This window comes from Stegostoma tigrinum, chromosome 1 (genome assembly GCF_030684315.1).
Source record: "Stegostoma tigrinum isolate sSteTig4 chromosome 1, sSteTig4.hap1, whole genome shotgun sequence".
Taxonomy (NCBI): domain Eukaryota; kingdom Metazoa; phylum Chordata; class Chondrichthyes; order Orectolobiformes; family Stegostomatidae; genus Stegostoma; species Stegostoma tigrinum.
The window spans coordinates 114,750,223-114,772,958 of NC_081354.1; the positions used below are offsets into that span (position 1 = coordinate 114,750,223).

A 22,736-nucleotide genomic window follows, 5' to 3' on the forward strand; every position below is an offset into this window, starting at 1 on the left:
CAGGAACAGCAACTCCTATTCTGCTTGGGAACCCTGCAGCCCAATGGTAGCAACGTGGATTTCACCAGCTTCAAAATCTCCCCTCCCACCACTGCATCACAAGACCAGCCCTGCTCATCTCTGCCTGCCTAACTTGTTCTTCCTCTCACCTATCCCCTCTTCCCACCTCAAGGCGCACGTCCATTTCCTACCTACTCACCGCATCCCACCCCCTTGACCTGTCAGTCCTCTCTGGACTGACCTAATCCCTCCCTGCCTCCCTACCTCCCCACCTAACTTCTCCTCTATCCATCTTCAGTCCACCTCCCCCTCTCTCCCTATTTATTTCAGAATCCTCTCCCCATCCCCCTTTTCTGATGAAGGGCCTAGGCCTGAAACGTCAGCTTTTGTGCTCCTGAGATGTTGCTTGGCCTGCTGTGTTCATCCAGCCCCACACTTGATCTTGGATTCTCCAGTATCTGCAGTTCCCATTATCTCTGATCACAACTTGAAAACCCAGCCAGCTTGAGTCAATTCACATTCCTGAAGACCCAACTAGATGCCAAGTTTTGATATGTATTTTGTGAAATAAATTCCATTAAAATGTATCTTAGGAGTGCAAGGGGATGAACGTCCCAAAAACAAATATCAGAAACAAGTGTGAAAATCAAATCAGGATTAAATCACAACTTGAACCCACACATTTAAGACCATCGTATCTTCAACAGAATCAGCTCTACCATCTCAATTCCTAGCAAAGCTTCATTAAAATTAGCTATAAGATTTTCATCAGCACTTCTTAGCATTTATTTATTAAAACAATACATCACAAGTAGTTCAAAATTTATATATCTCAGATTGTGGTATTTTATTGCAACTGTTGGAAAAAAGGCAAAGCAGTCATTGTAAAGGTACAAGTTCTCACCTGGACATCAAGATACTGAACTACTACTGCAACAGCTTCAAATCTTTGGTTACTTGCTTTCAACAGTTCTTTCAACAACGCAATCCACTCAACCTGTTTCTCACATTTAGCTTTGTAGTGAGGTAACCCAAAGGATTTCTTCACAACTGGAGGCAGATCTGATGGAGTCTGAGTTGATACTCGAGTTGTTTGTGATTTTGGTTTCTGCGTAGAGGAGTTTGATTTCACCCAAGTTTTGTCAGCTATGAAGGAGAAACAATACGTGTTATTAGTCATATTTTTTGCACTGAACTAGAAACTTACTCAAGTTAAGGTTACATGTTTTAAAAACATACTTCTGAAAATTTAACTCATTTGTGGTCAGTCTTTTGGTTGTAGATTATGAGCTATCCAAGCATTACAAAAACCTGAGATCTATAGGGTAATTGGTAATGCTGAATTCAACCCTGTTATGAAAAAAGCTTGCCTTCCATAATTGGTCTAGTCTATTGGAGAACCCAACGATTACCTTCTAAAGTGGCTGCAATGTCACATCTTTTGTTAAAAAAAAATTAACATTTTTCTAATTAGAAATTGCCAGAAAAGTTCTGGTCTGGCAGCATCTGTGGACAGAAATCAGAGTTAATGTTTCGGATCAACTTGAGGAAGAGTCGCTTGACCCAAAACATTAGCTTTGATTTCTCTAGAAATACTGCCAGGCATGCTAAAAGCTTTTCCAGCAATTTCTCTTTTTGTTTGCTTTACAGCATCAGCAGTCCTTCTCGTTTTTAATCTTTCTAATCCAACTGTTCAGAGATATCTCACAGCTCTGGAGTAGATGGGACTTGAACATGGGTCTCAGTCCAGGGTTAGGGACACAAGAAGCCTTCCGCGTGTCATTTATTTGAAGCATAATTAAAGAAAAATCACCTGGAGTCTGTTGTGGCTCAGTAACAGTGCCACTGCTTTTTGAGACAGGATGCCAGGATTAAAGTTTCACCTGCTCCAAGAGGTATGTGCCTAATAACAGATCATTTAGAAAACTACCTGAAGAATAACATGCTGCAAGGTGACTTTTCAGTTCAACACAGCTCACCAACACCCTTGATATTTGATGGGATCCCCCACGATCAACATCCCGGGGTTGGGGGGGGGGGGGGGGGGTGGACCACTGATCAGAATTGGAATGCCACACAAGTAGCGGTTACAAGAGCAAGTCAGAGACTAGGAATACTGCAGTGAGTAACTCATCTCCCGATTTCACACAACCAACTCACCATGTACAAAGGCACAAGTCAGGAGTGTGATGGAATACTCCACACTTGCCTGGATGAGTGCAGCTCCAACACATGGCACCATCCAGAACAAAAAGGTGACCCATTTGATTGACACTACAGCCACCAACATCAACTCCCTTCATCACTAACACTCGGGTATAGTAGTGTGTACCGTCTACAAGAAGCACTGCAGAAATTCAAAGATTCTAAGATATGGCCTTCCAAACCCACAACTGCTACCATCTAGAAGGACAAGACAGCAGATAGATTGAAATACCACCAACTAAAACAGTTCCCTGCCAAGCCAGTCATTCAGACTTGGAACAATATTGCCATTCCTTCACAGTTGCCGGATCAAAATCCTGGAATTCCCTCCCCAATGGCATTGTAGATCTAGTTACAACAAAATAAAATTTCAGGTGGCTCAAGTCAGCAGTGCACCACCACTGTCACAGGTTTGGGCAATAGTGCTTACCCAGCCAGTGGTGTCTCCAGCTTATGAATTAAAAAACGAATCCTGAACAAGGGTATATGCTCATGTTCAGCTGAAATAACCATGACCATGACCATTTGCCGGAAATACAAAAATCAAAAAAAGTCCACAAGGAGAAATGTCAAAGAGAACAAAGCAGGGAGAAATAGCAGCAAAATGTTGAAACTTTCCCTAAGCTGCAATTTATGAGGTGTTTTGAAGAGATACAGTAGGATACAAGTGCTTTGATAAGTAGAAATTAACTGATTATCATAACTGTACTCTGCAGATGTTGTGGCTTAGAACATATTGAAATGCAGAGTTCAATTGGAGTGCGTCCATTTGAGGAAAAAAAAGTGATTTGTACACACAAGGAAATATCAAGAGCACCTTCATTATATGCCCAATACTAGAATGGCGAGGTTAATTTGGGACCCATATTTCGCATCTCCATCTCCCTCACCCCCTATTATCTTTGCTCACATGCCTTAGACTTAGTAGATATTCATGCAATTATTAATTCCAGACTCAAACTAGTTTATAAGTATATTCTCATTTCAAATGCATTATTTAACATTCCAGATGTTCTTTTCCAAACTCTGTTCTGATCTGTTATCCTGGGTGTCGATCGGACAGTCAACACTTTGGACTTTCCTCCGCACTGTTCTATCAAAGCAGCCATTGTTCAATGCAGAGATCAGTGAACTTTAGGAAACAAGTTGCATCCCTACACAAATGTGTACGAGTATATAATTTGCATCCCTTAAAACTTGAATTTGTTTTTCAAAGTGTTTGTAACAGAACCAGAATTACTAGGTTTTCAACAATAGTTTTTTTTTGGTGGGAGTGGGGGTGAGGGTGGCAGCAGTGGGAAAGAGTGGAAAGAAAAATAACAGTTATGACATCTATTGGCTGCTTCAGAAACTGGATTTCATGGGAGTTGCATTGCATTCTCCAGCAAACTTGACAGCTCAAGTATTGAAAAGACTACATTTTTATAACCCCTATTTCTGAAACAGCTTCGTGTTAAGTAATAAGGTCAAACAAGATGGTTCTTGTAAAAATGTCCTGACCATCATTTTCCAAACCTCCCCTGGGAATCTCAAATCATGCATTGTTATCGCATTTAATTTAGTCCACTAGTTAGTTGCTTGTCACATGTTTGAACATTTGCATTGATTTGCTAATGGGTGACCAAAACAAACTATTCACATGCCTAGATGAGTGCAGCTCCATTGCCCATAATGCCTGATGCTTTCCAGATGTATTAATTAATTTCATTGTAAAGTTGGAAATTCATCCAATAACTATACAATGTGCTAGTTTTAAAATGCAGATCAAGACAAACAGCATCTCTAGCCTGTAACCACTATGTATTACAACATGGGCAGGAGGTGCATGGAAATAATCACATCAAGTTCGTTCCAAGTCAAGCAGCACCATCCTGACGTGGAGACACAGTAACTTAATGCACAGCTAGAATCCTGCAACTTCCTAACAGCATTGTTGAAACAATTTATATGCACACTGCAGTGGTTCAAGGTGACAACTCACAAAGCCAACTGTAGTTGGCTTTAATCGCTGCAATGCTGCATTGCAGCACATCAATAACAACTTGCATTTTTTTCAATCCTGCGATGATCAGTAAAACCAAATCCACTCCAAAGGTTGAAACAGTTTCAGAGATAGTAGTAACTGCAGATGCTGAAGAATCTGAGATAACAAAGGTGTAGAGCTGGATGAACACAACAGGCCAAGCAGCAGAGGAGCAGGAAGGCTGACGTTTCAGGCCTAAGAAGGGTCTAAGCCCCGAAACATCAGCCTTCCTGCTCCTCTGATGCTGCTTGGCCTACTGTGTTCATGCAGCTCTACACCTTGTTATCTCCACTCTAAAAAGGTTTTCAGTTCTTTCCTCATTTTTCATGCTTAATTATTACCCAGTTGCTTGAAATTTTGTCCCTTGGCTACATCACGTATTTTGTCAATTTTCCAAGATCTTGCTAGAAGCTCAACTTCCATAACTTAGCCCTCATTTAACCTTGTTAATGTAATGTATGAAGCCCATCCTGAAAACAATTTAAGTTGCTGAGCCAAATTTCACAGATCATGATATTCAACAAGGTCACACAGCATTTATTAAATGGACTTGCTGTCTGTGGGTTGAAACAGCCCTTCAGTGACTAGTACATAGAATGATTACAGTTTGGGAGGCTATTCATCCTGTCACGGTCCTCCAGAGGGGCAATTCTATCTGCTGCTGCCATTCCCCCACCTTATCCCCATAGCACTGAAAATGTCTGCTCTACAACAACCTCAACTTAAACTAAATTTTAGTTTTCCAGAGTCAAGGAATTTTGATTGCTTGTCAAGCTTATTTTTCTTGGTTGTACAGAAGTAGGAGCATAGATAAAATAGAGCCTAAATTCCATCACTTACACACCCTGCCATATTTGGGAAATCCTAAAAAGTGCCTGGTGCTCTGGATGGCCATTCGTGGCAGAGATGCCGCCAAGTGGAACACTGCAAAGGCAGTTTTAAGTGGCTTGTGGCAACTCGGGCATTGTGATGCATTTACAAGGCAGCAAGTTCCATGAATACCATTTTTCAGGATGCATTCAATAGACAATAGGTGCTGGAGTAGGCCATTCGGCCCTTCGAGCCAGCACCACCATTCATTATGATCATGGCTGATCATCCACAATCAGTATCCTGTTCCTGCCTTATCCCCATAACCCTTGATTCCACTACCTTTAAGAGCTCTGTCTATCTCTTTCTTGAAAGCATCCAGAGAGTTGGCCTCCACTGTCTTCTGGGGCACAGCATTCCATATATCCACCACTGTCTGGGTGAAGAAGTTTTTCCTCAACTCTGTTCTAAATGGCCTACCCCTTATTTTTAAACTGTGTCCTCTGGTCCTGGACTCACCCATCAGCAAAAACATGCTTCCTGCCTCCAGATTGTCCAATCCCTTAATAATCTTATACGCCTCAATCAGATCCCCTCTCATTCTCCTAAACTCAAGTGTATACAAGCCCAGTCGCTCCAACCTTTCAACATATGATAGTCCTGCCATTCCGGGAATTGACCTTGTGAACCTACGCTGCACTCCCTCAATAGCAAGAATGTCCTTCCTCAAACTGGGAGACCGAAACTGGACACAATACTCCAGGTGCGGTCTCACCAGGGCCCTGTACAGCTGCAGAAGGACCTCTTTGCTCCTATACTCAATTCCTCTTGTGATGAAGGCCAGCATGCTACTAGCTTTCTTCACTACCTGCTGTACCTGCATGCTTGCTTTCATTGACTGATGTACAAGAACACCTAGATCTCGTTGTGCTTCCCCTTTACCTAACCTGACTCCATTGAGATAGTAATCTGCCTTCCTGTTCTTGCCAAAATGTATAACCACACATTTATCCACATTAAACTGCATCTGCCATGCATCCGTCCACTCACCTAGCCTGTCCAAGTCACCCTGTATTCTAATAACATCATCCTCACATTTCACACTGCCACCCAACTTTGTGTCAACAGCAAATTTGCTAATATTACTTCTAATGCCTTTGTCTATATCATTAATACATATTGTAAACAGCTGCGGTCCCAGCACCAAACCTTGTGGTACCCCACTAGTCACTGCCTGCCATTCCGAAAGGGACCAGTTTATCACTACTCTTTGCTTCCTGTCAGCCAGCCAATTTTCAATCCAACTCAGTATTTCGCCCCCAATACCATGTGCCCTAATTTTGTTCACCAATCTCCTATGCGGGACTTTATCAAATGCTTTCTGCAAGTCCAGGTACACTACATCTACTGGCTCTCCCTTATCCATCTTCATAGATACATCCTCAAAAAATTCCAGAAGATTAGTCAAGCACGATTTCCCCTTCATAAATCCATGCTGACTCTGACCTATTCTGTTACTGCTATCCAAATGAGTCGTAATTTCATCTTTTATAATTGACTCCAGCATCTTTCCCACCACTGACGTCAGGCTAACCAGTCTATAATTTCCTGTTTTCTCTCTCACTCCTTTCTTGAAAAGTGGGGCAACATTTGCCACCCTCCAATCCACAGGAACTGATCCTGAATCTATAGAACCTTGGAAAATAATTACCAACGCGTCCACAATTTCTAGAGCCACCTCCGTAAGTACCCTGGGATGCAGACCTTCAGGTCCCAGGGACTTATCGGCCTTCAGACCTAACAGTCCAACACCCTTTCCTGCCTAATATAAATACGCTTCAGTTCGTCCATTACCCTTGGTCCTTCAGCCACTACTGCATCTGGGAGATTGGATCTGTCTTCACTAGGGAAGACAGATCCAAAAGTACCTATTCAACTCATCTGCCATTTCCTTGTTCCCCATAATAAATTCATCCGTTTCTGACTTCAAGGGCCCAATTTTAGTCGTAACCATTTTTTTTCTTTTCACATACCTAAAAAAGCTTTTACTATCCTCCTTTATATTTTTGGCCAGTTTGCCTTCACAGCTCATTTTTTCTCTGTGCATTACCTTTTTAGTTATCCGCTGTTGCTCTTTAAAAGCTTCCCACTCATCTTTGCTATGTTATACTTCTCTTTTATTTTTATACAGTCCTTAACTTCCCTCGTCAGCCACAGCTGTCCCCGCCGCCCCTTGGGATCTTTCTTCCTCTTTGGAATGAACTGATCCTGCACCTTCTGCATTATATCCAGAAATACCTGCCATTGTTGTTCCACTGCCATCCCTGCTAGTGTATTGTACCACTGAACTTTGGCCAGCTCCTCCCTCATAGCTCCATAGTTCCCTTTATTCAACTGCAATACTGACACTTCCGATTCTCCCTTCTCCCTCTCAAACTGCAGATTAAAACTCATCATACTATGGTCACTACCTCCTAATGGCTCCTTTACTTTGAGGTCCCTGATCAAATCCGGTTCATTGCACAACACCAGATCCAGAATTGCCTCATCATGTCACTTCAGAGAAAAAGGAGATAAACTCACATGGGAAGGGTAATAGCAAGGGTTGTAGACAGGCACTGCAGTGGCTATAGATGTGACTCTTGGATCCTACGTTGTGTGTCTTGGACAGCACAATCTCGGATGCTATGGAATAGCTGCAAAGCATATTGAGAGGGAAAGGGAGACAGCCAGAGTTCATGATCTTAGTTGAAATCAATGATTGAAGAAGAAACAAAGTTTCCACAGGCAGAATTCAGGGAATTAGCTAGAAAATTGAAGTAGACTTCAAAAATAAGTTGTAAACTCCAGGTTACTCCTAGTGTCACACAGTGGCAAGTATAGATCATAAGCCATAAGAGCAGGTGATCATTCAGCCCATTAAATTGACTCCAATGAGGTCATGGCTGGCCTTATAAAGTCAACCCCATTTCTAGAATTTCCACAAACCCAACAATTCAGATAGAGGCCATTCAGCCCATCGGGTCTCCAAAAGACACTCACGAGCATTCCACCCAGGCCCACCCCTTATTCTATTCTCATTGACTATAGCTAACCTACCCTGCCTGTGCACTAAGGGGCAAATAAGTATAGCTAATCCATGTGTGCACTGTGGGAGGAAACCACAGCACTGGGTGGCACCCACAGACACAGGGAGAATGCATGGAGTTTGCACCGACAGTCGCCCGAGGCTGGAATCAAACAGGGGTCCTTGGTGCTATAGAGGCACCAATACTAACTGCTGAGCCACTGCGCTACTCCAAAACTTTGACTTATCTCAGCCTTGATCAAACATCACGACCCAGACTCAACAGCCCTGTGATAAAGAATTCCACAGATTCACTACCTTCAGGACAGATTCCTTATCAGTGTCTTCAATGGGGGGCACTTAGAGATTCTCTCTTCTTGTTCTAGACTCTTGCACAATGGGCAGCAACCTTCTGCATCTACCCAATCAAAGATTCTTAAGGAACTTAATACTTGGGAAAAGAGCAACAGAGCAGATGTATGCATGGTTGAAGAGGGTGCAAAAGCAAGGGCAGGTTTGAGACTCAAGCTACTCTGACAGTTTCTTGGAGAGGTGAGATCTGTGCAAATTGGGCAGGTTACATCCTAACAGGAATAGGACCGATAACAAACCTCCCTGCGAGGCTAATGACATTAATACGCATTTAAAACAGACTAGGGACAAATAGCTTGAGGGAAGAGAAGCAGAGATGGAATTAGAAGTAAAAATACTTGGTGAGTCTGGGCAGCAAACAGTGCATTCGCTGGGTAACAGATAATCAAGTTCAGCATGAGAATTCCTAGAAGCATGGCATTCCAACCGCAACTCCATCAAACACATTGATTTGGAGCCCATTTATCATCCTCTGAGAAAAAGAACATGAAATGACATCAACACAGGAAATGACATCACCAACCCAAGGAAACTTAAACAGATAAATAGAAAGCGGGACATAACACCAGCGCTTCACCGGAGGCTCACTGATGATGTTACCTAGAATGGTGACGAAACGTCTGAAAACTAACCTTCCTGCTCAGCGAGCAAACTCACATCCAGAACCTCAACCTGAGCTACAAATCTTCTCAAAACTCGCAAGTTCAGCATAGCTAAAATGAAAAGTATTTTAATGCAAGGATCTCAAGGAATATGTAAATGAACTGAGAACAGGGCTACAATATCACACCTCCATATGCTGATGATAAATTTGACTGCAAAGTGGGTGGAATTGGTAGCTCAACATACTGGGTTTGACAGACAACATTGATTGAGCAATTATATTAGTGAGCGGTGATATATTTACTGGATCAAATGAGATCATGACGATAGAAGTGAACAAAAAAAAGGGGGGATGAAACATACTATTGGGTATGCTGCAGGCTGCCAGTTAGGTAGTGATAGAGGGTCACATTTGAGATAAGTGTTGAGGAATAACAAGGCGGTAATACTAAGGGGGTTTTCGTGACTCCAATATTTGATAGTTTGTGTGCGCAACTTAGGGAGAAAATAAAATTCTCTCAACTGCATCTGGAAGTTTTTCATCTTTATGTAGTAAGTTCAACAAGAGTTTGGGGTGGGGGGTGGGGGGGATGACACGGAAGAAAGCTTCTGGGGATAATGCTCAAATACACCTGGGCAGCTGGAAGGCATATCAGACAGACTGCATTCAAGATACTGAGCAAAATTCAATAGGTTTAGGATTGCAATGGAGTTGGACAAAATTGACCTTGGGAATTAAAACGGTTCTAAATTGAGGAAAGGTTTATCTCACTAAAGATACAGTATGGCCAAATGGACTGTGAACAGTTACTTGCAGATAAAACTATCATAGCAATGGGAGGCACTGAAGGTGGGAGATTCTCAACAGTACAGGTGTGAGGCAAAGATGGAGAGCCCTGGTTATCAAATTGATACAAAAAGGTTGGGATTAAGAAAATTAGCCAAGCTTACCAGGAAACAAGACTGAATTCCTAGAGTATAAGTGCAGAGGAACAAAAACCCAAATTAGGAAATCTAACAGTGCACGAGAAATCACTGCTAGGTATAGAAGAAGGAGGAAAAACCCAAGAGATTTTTTATTTTTTTGAACACAAACAGCAATGGAACAACTAGGTAATAGCAGAACTCATTTGGGATCAAGGTAATGAGACAGGAGACCTGGATGACATGGACAGAGCCCTCAATGAATATTTTGCTTTGTTCTTCATTAACAGAAAAGTGACAACATAGGTTGTAAAGTGTATGTGTGCAAGTTCTCATGCAATGTATCCCAACCTGTTCAGGGAGACAAGCAAAGAGATTTCAAACAGCGCTGGCAATAATTTTCAAATCTTCTCTGGCCACAAATGCTGGTGGGCTTTTAATATTGCCCCAATAATAACAAACAAAGGAGAAAGGGATAGACCAGGAAATTGCAGGGCTACCAGTCCAGCCTCAGCAAGTAACTTATCAATAAGAGCAGTGAACAGAAGAATATACCAGCACTTGGAGAGATAAGCATTAATTATGGATAATCAACATGGATTTTAAAAAGGTAGCATTTGACTAATTTGAGGGGAGGTAACTTGCATTGATTGAAGGTAGTATGTTTGATGTGGTCAACTTGAACTTCAACAAGGCTTTTGTTAACCAATCTGCTATTAGGGAGGTTAACAAGGCAGGACCTCATAAGATCCAAGTAAAATGACATGATAAATCCAAAATTAGATTGGATTCAGGAAAAGGATGGCTGATGGCAGAGGGATGCATCTGTGACAGGAAGTGTTTTCAGTGGGGTTCGGAAGCGGTCAATGCTCGGACATTGGCTTGTGGTGAATATGAATAATTGGAACTTAAGTCAGGTGGGCCATGATGGAGAAGATCACAGATGGCATGAAGATTGGTAGGGTAGTAAAGATACAGCATATTTACACGTGGAGTGCACTTGACAACAATCCACCAGTGAATAGGACATCTGCCGCACCTGTTTAGATCTGTCAGCCAAAGATCGATAATTGGACTAGGTCAACTGCCCTAGTCAGGGAACTCCTTTTGCAAGGTCCACCTGGCTGACACCATTACAATCACTACAGGTAGAGCCCAGGAAAGCAAAGATTGGAGGGACCTTCACGTCTATCTGCAAAGATCTCTCAAAGTAAACGGCAGCTGGGAAAATAGATTAAAAGTAGTATATGGGACATATACTTTTTTCTGATAAAGGGTCTAGGCCCGAAACGTCAGCTTTTGTGCTCCTAAGATGCTGCTTGGCCTGCTGTGTTCATCCATCCCCACACTTCGTTATATGGGACATATGCCTTCATTAGTTCAGGTACACATTGCAGAATAGGCAGGTTATGGTAGAACTGTATAAAATGCCGGTTAGGCCACAAATAGAGTCACGCACACAATTCTGGCCACATTACAGTTTGGACTTGATTGTACTAGAGACAGTGCAGAGTAGAGTTACTTGGATGCTGCCTGTGCTGGAAGATCTGAGCTATGACGAACATCTGTATAGGCTCGGGTTGTTTTCAGCAGCTGGACAAGTTTCAAGAGCAACTGACAGGTGTACAGGTTTAAGGGGCATAGATGAGAAGACTCCATAACCAGGGGCACAGATTTACAGTAGAGGCAGAAGACAAGGAGAGGCATTGATGTGAAATAATTTCATGCAAAAGGGAGTGGAATCAGAAATGCATTCAAGATTTACACATTATTTAGATATTCAATTGCATTAACAGGCACACCAACAGTATGGGCCAAGAACGTGACTTTTGCTGATCGCAAACAGTAGGACAAAAGGCCCATGCTGCACAATTCAAAGGATGCAATTCTCTTTCAAGAGCCTTGAATGATCCCACAACTATGGCAATCCCAAGCAGTACATCCCAAATCCTGTAAAATCTGACAAATGAATTCCCTGCTGTCACCATTGCTTCTTTATCAATAACCTCAAATTTGCACCCTAAATTAGCAATCCTTTGACTAACAGCAAATTTGCTTCCTATTCACTCCGTCCAGACCCCGTGACTTGAGTACTCCTAATAAATCCGCAACCTTGAACAAAAACAAAGTTGCTGGAAAAGCTCAGATCTGGCAGAATCAGTGGAAGGAAAAAAAAAGTTAACGTTTCGGGTCTGGTGACCCTTTCTCTGTTGAGAGGAATGGTCACCGGACCCGAAACGTTAACTCAGTTTTCTCGTCCACAGATGCTGCCAGACCTGCTGAGCTTTTCCAGCAACTTTGTTTTTGTTTCTGATTTACAGCATCCGCAGTTCTTTTGGTTTTTAAAAACTCAACCTTGTTTGCCATGAACAGTCAAAACTTATCCAATCGTCCAATGCAACAAACTCCTCAGTTCCCATTGAAGGAGAATTGAGCAGATTTAATTGAACACCCAACTAAGCAGTTTAACGAGGTAATCCAACCATTTTATACAAAAAGTGTTTTCTTTACTTGAGTTTCTCACCTACTTAACCAAATGTCAGCAGATCAAATCTTCTTTTTAGCACAGGCAATGAGAAGCCCGGTCTGCTGGCCAAACAAACAAAACTAAGTAATCCCTTTCTAAACAACCACCCCTACATTATGTAAAGAAAATAAAGTGCTGCAGGGAACCTTAATTTGAGCGTCACAGCGTTTTAAACAAGCAAGCAGTCCATCACCACCAGTGGTTTATTGGTTAACACTGCTGCCTCTCAGTGCCAGGGACCTGGGTTCAATTCCAGGCCTTAGGCATTTGTGGAGTTTGGTCTGTGGGAGGAAGCCAGAGCAAGCATGCAGACACTGGAAGAACGTGCAAAAATGTGGCTAAGTGAACAGCCATGGTAAATGCAGGATTATGAGTTAACAGCTAAGCCTGAGGGGGGAAATATTGAGGGTCAGTGCAGCCTCTATGGACCAAACAGCCTTTCTGTACTGCAGGGATTCTATACAGGTCTCATGGACAAATCACATGATCACCAATGCATTCATTAGCAATGGCATTTGAGCATCTACAAAGAAAAAGGCACTGGATACATCAACATGTAGCCTAAAAATCACAGTCTATCTACGTAGGTAACTTGTTCAGAAATGGTACCAGCCTTGCAGCATAAGCAAGCATCCATCCAAAGCAAGAAATGAGGAACTGCAGTTATGCAGAGAACATGAATTTGGCCTTGCAGAGAAAAAGGATAAGATCTAACACGTGCTCAAAATTACAAGTGGCTTCAATAGAGGAAACAAAAACTGGTTTCACTAGCAGAATGGATAATTACTGGACAAAAAAAACTAAGTAAAAATTGGCAATAGAATGAAGGGGAAAAGAAGATTGTTTTATGATCCAGAATGCACTGAAAGGGCAGAAGCAAATGGGAATTGAATAGGTAATGCAAGTAAGGAAAAACAAAGCTCTCAAGAAATGGGGCCAATTGCACAGTTCAGCACCTGAATCACAGATGTTAATTCCCAGGTGCTACATCATACCCAAGGCTGCACTTCAAACAATGCTGCACTCCTTTGAAATAATGATTAATGTGAAGACTAGATGAGAGCGCTCCAACTCACTGCACCTTTTGACAAGGGCTACTGCAGTCATAAGGTAGCACTTATTTGACATTATGCAATAATTACACAAAACAGCTTAAAAATAGTAGCATATTATTAGGGTCCAAAGAATAATCAGATTGACTTTTAACCATGCTTTGCAAGTGTTATGATCCCACTTGAAGTTATTACTCGAAAAGGCTACTCCTAGGTCAGAAATCTGGCATGTTAGATCATTTTCAGTTTGAGGTGGTCCTTTGCTCAAAAGAAAAATGCAAAGTTGCAGATTCAGGTTTAATAACTACTGGATTATACAGAAGCAAACTGTGGATAAGCTATTTACAAAAAGTCAAATTTCATGATTTCAAAACAAAAATCTCATTAGTGCCACAGGCATCTCTTTACAGTGTTTATACTAGAGAGAACGCCCTTCTCCATCAGCCCTATCAGTCTTCATTTAACTGACTTCAACTTCTAGTCTTGAGAAGCTGAGCTTTCACGCAACTGAGCTTCAACATTTTCAGCTTCTAATAATCCCTTCAGGCTTTCAACTAAACACTTCATCTGAAACTCTTACTAAAAGCTTTTAAACACCAAGGTCATGAATTTTAAAGAATTGTAAACCATGTTGTCCCTTTATCAGGAGCAACTGTCTTACATCTCAAGCTTCAGAAAAGAAGCCAGAACTGTCCAAACTCAGAAGAAAACCTTTCACCACTGGTCAATAAACTATGGCAGTTCCCCATTATTAAGGCAGGGCGAACAATTTCCAATCTTTTAAACTGTTTATCTTGCTTGTAAAATATTTTCCCAATGTAAGCAGATACTTTGCAGCTAATTGGTTTAAAAAAAAATCAAATGCTAAATGGTAGCAAATCAGCACTTCTTCACTATGCTGCTTTGTGCCATCCTGAGCCAGCATACCGAGAGGTGTGCATTTGATGCTGTCACAGGAAACAAACTTCAACAATATAGGCCACCTGGTGCTAAAGGTCGCAAAAGCTGTTCGGGGAATCAAACCGCTTTACTGGCTATGTAGGTCACAATGATTTTTACAGTATAATCAGTAATTACAAAGACTGAGTTCCTTCTGCAGAAAAGTTATTACTACACTTCAAAAATCAAGAGTTAAAAAGGGGATATTTTTTTAAAAATCATGCATCAAACAGTACATGGCTCACTGGAACCATTACAGCTATACATTCTTTAAAAAGAAAAAAGCTAACCTAGTTACATCTGGTACAGAAAAAGAATAATTAAAACAAAAATCAGACATAACCACCCCCTACTTCATACAATAAACCACACTGACAACTACTTTGCCAGGGTTGATTAGTTTTGGAATACAAAAAGAGGAAACTGTTTCTATATCTAAGTTAAAATGAATTTACATGAGTATTTAGATACTTCCTTGCAGTTGCCATCTATTAGAGATGGAGAATAAAAGGAAAAGAATTATTCTGCACCTAAAGCAAAGTTTTCAACTGCAATTTCACTCAAACTGCCAAAAACAGAAAATACTTGCCAGTTTTCAAGGTCTGTTGATTTGCACTTGTAATTATACTTTCTGCCAACAATAATGCAACATTGTTGACAATTACCTGGACACAATCTAAGGGTTTATGAAGCAAAGTGGTCACCTGTGGTTCATCACGTATTTGCACCAACACAACTATTCGTAGCAAACATTCATATAGACACAGGCTGCAGTTAAGACATTTATCCTCTACTCTCTTTTCACCACAAGCCCTTTCCCATCTAGAATCCCAACTTCAGTTTTGCGACACAAACCTGTTCGGATAACAGGTGTATTCTTGCTGTATACAGACAGAAACCGAACATTTTGGAGCAATCCTTTTGTAGTCAGTTGCACCCGGATCCTAGTTAAGCAGAATCTCGAACTCCATAACATGTCTGTCTTCAAGATAATAACGGCCAACTGAAGGAAGAAATCATGCTCATCTATAATCATGTCCTGCATAACACAGATTCCATCAGCGTAGGTAAACTGAGCAAAACATCCAATTGCTTTGACTCATGAAACAAGAATAAAAAAGTCAGTCAAATCTGCCAATTATTTACACCAGAAGGTCTGCCCATGTGGTACAGCTTTCTTTTGTAGTTTTGACAGTCAAAGACTGAACAAACAGCTACCTACTTCCTACTGGTTCATAAAAGCAATAAGCCAGCCTCTAAATTACACTGATGGTTCACGCTTCATCTGCTACAACAAAACATGGTGGGGGTGGGGACTGAAAAAGAAAAAAAAGCAATGTTTGATTTTCCGTTTTAAATTAAAATATTTCATATTTGGTGTTTTTGTGACCATTAAAACAATGAATTACATTAAGTACAAGGTTATGGATTGAAATATCAATTTGGATGGATGATTTCTTGCATTCCTCAAAAAAGGAATTCCAACTCCTTACAGAACAACAAGCTCTGTAAACAAGTTTCCTGCAGTAAATCTCAACTCCGTTCCACACCCAGTCTCAACTGCTGAGGTTTACAAAGCTCGGAGCAATGGGAAACATTCCAACCTACTGAAAACCTGAATTTCTGTGCCAATTCTCATTGCTCAGTATGCTCCAAGCACACCATGCTAATTTTCAAAGCTAATAGCCAGCTGTAAGCAAAATTATTTCAAAAAACTGAATCTGACTCATACAGCTCAAATGATTAAGGGTATAGAAATAAAAGGTGGCACCTCAGACTTCAATAGAAATTCTTGCAGCTAAAGTAGCAATTACAATTCAAAAAAGCTTAAACCAACATGTTGAAACAATTGGAGTTCATTTATGCTCCAAGCAATGCACAAATATAGATTTAGCACACATGAACTGAAAGCTTGTTCAAGTTTCCCATTTCATTCTTCTAGTTTATCATTATGGCTTCATTTCAGCTAATTTTAGTTTTTAAAGATTGGGATATGATTTAATCTTCCAGCAAGAGTACATTAGAATAAACATTAAAAGAATATTGTCAATAATGCAAGCCCTGGTAGAAAATGAAATGAAACATGAACATATTCCAAATAACCATTCAGGTGAGACAACTTCTGACTAAGAGTCACGTCAAGTTCTGTGGTTAGTAATAACTTTCCGTTTTCCTTTCAGGAATTGTTTGAAGTAATTTGAATAGATCGCAAGGAATAAAATGACCTTGTGCATTAGTCATACAATCTGCAATTAGCCATGGAAAATTAAAATGAGAAACAATGTAGTTTCTGTTGTACAATGATGTCATGAAATTTTTGGCAGAGCCAAAGAGGTCAGTAACGTTAAACTTATGATCTGCAGTGTACAACACTGTTATTTCAAATTTTTCTGATGACCACAACTTGTGTGACAGGAGCCCTCAAATTGTGGCCATGAAAATAATCCATAACAAATTCATTTCATTTGTTTTGAGGGACAAGGAAGAGGACAACTCTAACGGCTCATTAATGCCATTAGTAAACATCAGCCATGACTGGTCAGCATGTGGATAGAGGGGACAGAGGAGAGTGAGACATATCACAGAATGGGAAAGGGGCAGGAGGGGAGCAAGAAAGAAAGTCATCAAGTGATCCCACCAGGGTGAGACTTTGAGAACAAGAGTGTACCAAGTTAAAAATATCAAGTCACTATCTTTGAAACTTCAGAAATCCATAATACATTACATATCTGGGGAGCAGTTCACTGGGGATAAAGGCAAGAAAAGCATGCAGAGTGAAGAACTCATTTGGACAAAAAAGTAGCATTGCCATGTTTTGACATGCCTCCTATTGAAATCCTCATTTCTGGGCAAAACAAGATTTGCTGAAATGTGTTTTTTTAATTGTACAAAATGCGGAGGAATGGAATTGTGGGAGATATAGCAGTTTGGATCAGAAACTGGCTTGCTGAAAGAAGACAGAGGGTGGCAGTTGATGGGAAATGTTCATCCTGGAGACCAGTTACTAGTGGTGTACCGCAAGGGTCGGTGTTGGGTCCACTGCTGTTTGTCATTTTTATAAATGACCTGGATGAGGGCGTAGAAGGATGGGTTAGTAAATTTGCAGACAACACTAAGGTCGGTGGAGTTGTGGATAGTGACGAAGGATGCTGTAGGTTGCACAGAGACATAGATAAGCTGCAGAGCTGGGCTGAGAGGTGGCAAATGGAGTTTAATGCAGACAAGTGTGAGGTGATGTACTTTGGTAGGAGTAACCAGAAGGCAAAGTACAGGGCTAGTGGTAAGATTCTTAGTAGTGTAGATGAGCGGGGAGATCTGTGTCTATGTACACAGATCCTTGAAAGTTGCCACCCAGGTTGACAGGGCTGTTGAGAAGGCATACGGTGTTTTAGCTTTTATTAATAGCGGGATCGAGATCCCGAGCCAAGAGGTTATGGTGAAGCTGTACAAAATCCTGGTGCGGCCGCACTTGGAGTATTGTGTACAGTTCTGGTCACCGCATTATAAGAAGGATGTGGAAGCTTTGGAAAGGGTGCAGAGGAGATTTACTAGGATGTTGCCTGGTATGGAGGGAAGGTCTTACAAGGAAAGGCTGAGGGACTTGAGGCTGTTTTCATTAGAGAGAAGAAGGTTGAGAGCTGACTTAATAGAAACATATAAAATAATCAGAGGCTTAGATAGGGTGGATAGGGAAAGCCTTTTTCCTAGCATGGTGACGGCAAGCACGAGGGGACATAGCTTTAAATTGAGGGGTGAAAGATACAGGACAGATGTCAGAGGTAGTTTCTTTACTCAGAGAGTAGTAAGGGAATGGAACGCTTTGCCTGCAACGGTAGTAGATTCGCCAACTTTAGGTACATTTAAGTCATCATTGGATAAGCATATGGACGTACATGGAATAGTGTAGTTTAGATGGGCTTGAGATCAGTATGACAGGTCGGCACAACATCGAGGGCCGAAGGGCCTGTGCTGTGCTGTTATGTTCTATGTTAAAAAAAGTCATACATTAAACAAAAGCAAATTTCTGTATGCAATCTGGAAATAATAAAACAGGTCTGACAGCATCTGGCTGGGGAAAGTCGTAGTGTTGGTGGCGGCAGTGGGGGGGTGGTGTGGTGATAGCTTGACTCAACTATCAACAAAATTTCTCTCTCCGCAGATACTGCCTGCCTTGCTGACTATTTTTAGCACAATGTTTCCAATCCACTTCTAATAGTGATTGCAGGGGAATCTTAGAAAAGCCACTGTACTTCAATAAATTCCAAAATCAGAGTCAAGAAATTATCGATCTGTGCAAACCCTCCTACAAGTTGCAACCGTCTCCTACAACCCCCTGCCCCACTTCAAAGGTTGGGTTCCATTGACCAGAGTAACTATTTTCACATTGACTTGTTAAATTATTCCACAAGGTGGGTGTTGCTATAATTTCGATTTATAGTCACCCACAAAAGATGGAGAGGGCGGTGACTTCTTGAATACATGCAGTCCACTTGTTTCAGGTACATCAGTGTTATTAGGAAACAATGTTTCAGGATACCAATCTAATGACAGTATAAGAGCTGATTTATTTTCAAGACAGGATTAATGTGGCTTCAGGAAAACTTGCAGGTGGTGTTCACAGGCTCTGGTGCCATCCTTTGAGATGGCAGAGGCTACAGAATTCGAAGGTGATGTCAAAGAAGCCTGAAATTGCTACAGTGCATCATGGAGATGGTACACATCTGTGTCAGTTGTGATGATACTTTGCCTTTAAGAGGTGTATTTGTCCTTTTTTTTATATAAAAGAGCAGCCCACCCCAAAGCTAATGAAGTGAACAGTTCAAGGGGCCTTGCATTTAAGCTGAAATAGTACAGGCAACCTGAATGGGTGGGGTCAAGCTCCCACAGGACGAGGATTTTCAGTCTTAGTTTTCTGTAGTTGCTGGTGTCTTCAAGCTCATTGAGGAGACTCTTTTCCATTACTAAAAAGTGGGGTTCTCTTCCTGCTGCTACGATTTCACGTGCTACCAAGATATTTTCCTGAATTTGCTTTTGCCAAGGACTTGTTTATGGGATGTTACTATATTGAAACAGTTAAGCCAGTTCTTACTTTTGTCCACTTTAGTGTAAGAATAAACTGGGTGTTGTTTCAAGCCTAGTAGTTTGACCAAATTGTTTAAAAATTGTGTTCTGGATACAAAGAAAAATAGGTAAGACCTAGACTCCTACAACATGGTGGGGATTGGTCTGGTTGTTTTGACGATTGAGGGAGAGTATGTTTATCATAGTGGATGGGGGGGCCAAACGTGTTGTTTTGTCCCGATCATGTTATGACTTCTGTTGTTGAAGCGGTGTCCATTGAATCCGACGGGCAGCACTGCACCAATTCACTCACTCTGGAGATGAAGAGGACTCTAGGATGACAAGATACTTCATTAACCAGTTGTTCAGAAGCTCATACCATTCACAACTAGACAGATGAGGCCTGCTGAATTTTGACCTGATCCATGGGTTATGGGCTTACTTCACTTATTTGGTAAGGAATTAGTCCAATGTGGTAGCTTCACCAGGTTGACATCCAGTTTACAACCATTTCCTTTTGCATTCTTGAGTAAACCACACTTGGTTCCTGAGCTGGATGGCAAAGGGTTGAAGGGGGATATACCAGATCCCAAGTTTACTGCAGACGGCAGCTAAACATTTTTTTTTTAAAACTGGTGGCTCACAGCAGCACCTTCTGCTCAGTGGAGTTATTAGATAGAATATGAATATAAATACAAATCACATTTAGCATGTGGTTGTGTAACTTGTGATGTTACTTCGTCTGTATAGCTGTGTATATTAGTCCATGACAGTGGGAGTAGCCAATGTCTCTGCAGTAGGGATGTTCCTTAGGACAAGATCAGCTCTGGATAGCTTGTCTTACTTGGTTTGCTTACCACAGTCTGACAGATGCATCCTTCCAAGCTTGGCTAACTCAGTCAGCAGTGAACCACTGTCATGAACATCAAAGCCTCGTACCCAGAGTACTTACTTGTACTCTTCCAAGCACTGTTCTATATGCAGCAGCACAGATCCATCAGCTGAGGGAGTGATGCACAGCAATTAAGAGGCTTCCTTACTCACTCCTAACCTGATCCTACAAGATTCTATGGGACTGATTGTTAGGTGTTTAGGACTCAAAACGTGCACCCTATTATACATTACAATGCCAAACCTGATCAGTCTGCCCTGCAGGTGAACAGTACATCCAAATAGCCATAGCGGGCATGGATTAACAGGTGTCATTTAGTCCACTTACTTTGATTACTGATTGACTAGTGTGGTGAGTTTTGACAATTTTAGACCAACGCAGTCGATTGAACAAAGTCAGCTCGTCATTTCTGGTGCCTATTTCAATACCAGGTAGTCTGTCCAGTTTTAATCTTTGACATTTCCATGGCTGTCTGGTACAAGAGTGACTGACTAGACAAAAGCAGAACTGATCACTAACTATATCATGCATGCTGGCAAATCAATTTTTGGAGACTAGATCATAAGATAATATTTTGCCTCCATTCTCTTCTCATTTGAAATCTTGAATTCCATGATAGATTGGATTATAGATTCAGACCAAAAAGATTATGCGTTTTGTGCCCACTCAGTAAACAAAAGAGAACCTCTATAAAACCTGGCAAAAAAGTAGTAACCCATTTGGGTGAATGAGGCTGCTCAAGAACAAATTTGCTTTGGTAAATGTTTTGATCCCAGCTGATATTCTCATACAAGTCTGATCCCAACTAAAACTGGCTCAAGTTTTGTGTTTTGTTTTAAGGTGGTCTTTCAATGAAACTATTAAATGCTGCAAATTTGGTTTTAACAATATAATTGCATTTTAAACAAAATAAAATCAACATTGAATGAACTGAACTATTTACATAACAAGTTTAAAAGATTGCAAAATATGGTGAAATGCATTAATTTAGTCTCAACAGCACGCCTGTACAGAAATCTCAGAACATTCCTTTCTCTCTCAACGAGGGCTTCCTTTAACTGTAGCTTCAATTCAATTTTGAGAATCTTATGGCCCCTTCCCAGAAACTTGATATCAATGAATTTAGACTTCTTCAGCTTCAAATCACCCCTTCACAGTCATATTTTTGGTGCTAAACTCCTTTCACGGAGGCAAGCTCTTTACAGGTCTGAATTTGTCCCTTTCAAGATGAACTGTTTCAGACTGAGTTTAGCCATGACTTCTGCAAACCTGTTCAGCTGAGCTATGGGTTTGTACTCCCAAGCTAAAAAGGGAAAAACAACGTGCAAATTTATAATTGAAAACTAGCATACTACAGGTTGCTCTGTTCACTCATTAGAATAACTCTACTGTAGGCAAATTTGCTTCGTCTCTCAAAGCACACTTCTCAACAAATAAGGCTACAGGAATACTTCAAAACATTAAACCCCTTTAGAGATATCAAATCAACGTGCCACTAATTCAAATTTCACACACTAAAACAAATGAAACATGATTCACCCCTTACATAATTTGGAATATCTGGATCTTCAATCTTCATTTTACAAAAGGCACTATTGCGAAACAGTTCGCAGGATGTATTGACTTATGTGCAGACTAAAAGTATTAAAGTCCTATTCAAATGAAAAATCCTGTATTAAAAAGGCATTGACAGCAATAAAGGGAAAGTAAGTTGGGTCACTAGACTAACAAAAGTCGAGAAAGGAAACAGAGTGCAAGTACCAAATTGAAAGAAACTGCATAGCTGCTTAAAACAAATAATCCCAAAGTTGAATGAAGTGCATGCATAAAATGTCAGGCTTGACAGATTTAAGTTGGCTTGAAAATTAATTTAAGAATGTGATTACATGGGCTTGACTTTGCAAAGTAGAAGAATCTTATTACTAGCACGAATTGCAAGCAGAAAAGTAATTCAAGTGATGAATCCATGGAAAGCACGTGCTCTGGATTAGATCAGTGAAAAAATTCTAATGTGGTCATCAGTTCACAGCTCCTGAATGTCTGGTCGTTTGCAAATAGTTTGCCACGCTTACCGTGGCCAGTTGGTGGAAGTCAGCCACTATCGTCTCATTCAGGTCATAGCCTGATCTGAATGATAACCGTTGATCCAAGAGCAACTGGTTAGTTATGAAATGCTTTTAAGCACATTGGGTTATGCTTTTTAAAAGAAAAAAAAGGCCTCTTATCAATGTCAAATGAGACACAGTCTGCTCAGCATCAAG

General features: G+C 40.9%; 1 protein-coding gene across 4 annotated transcripts in view; it reads right to left on the minus strand.

The window, feature by feature from the left end:
* Positions 1 to 22,736, minus strand: part of mtus1b (microtubule associated tumor suppressor 1b) — a 168,713-nt gene that overhangs the window by 50,009 nt on the left and 95,968 nt on the right. For all 4 annotated transcript variants that reach the window (XM_048531381.2, XM_048531374.2, XM_048531357.2 and 1 more), the window contains exon 7: positions 905 to 1,146. In XM_048531381.2, the coding sequence (XP_048387338.2) occupies positions 905 to 1,146 (242 nt within the window). The remainder of the gene's footprint in view (positions 1 to 904; positions 1,147 to 22,736) is intronic.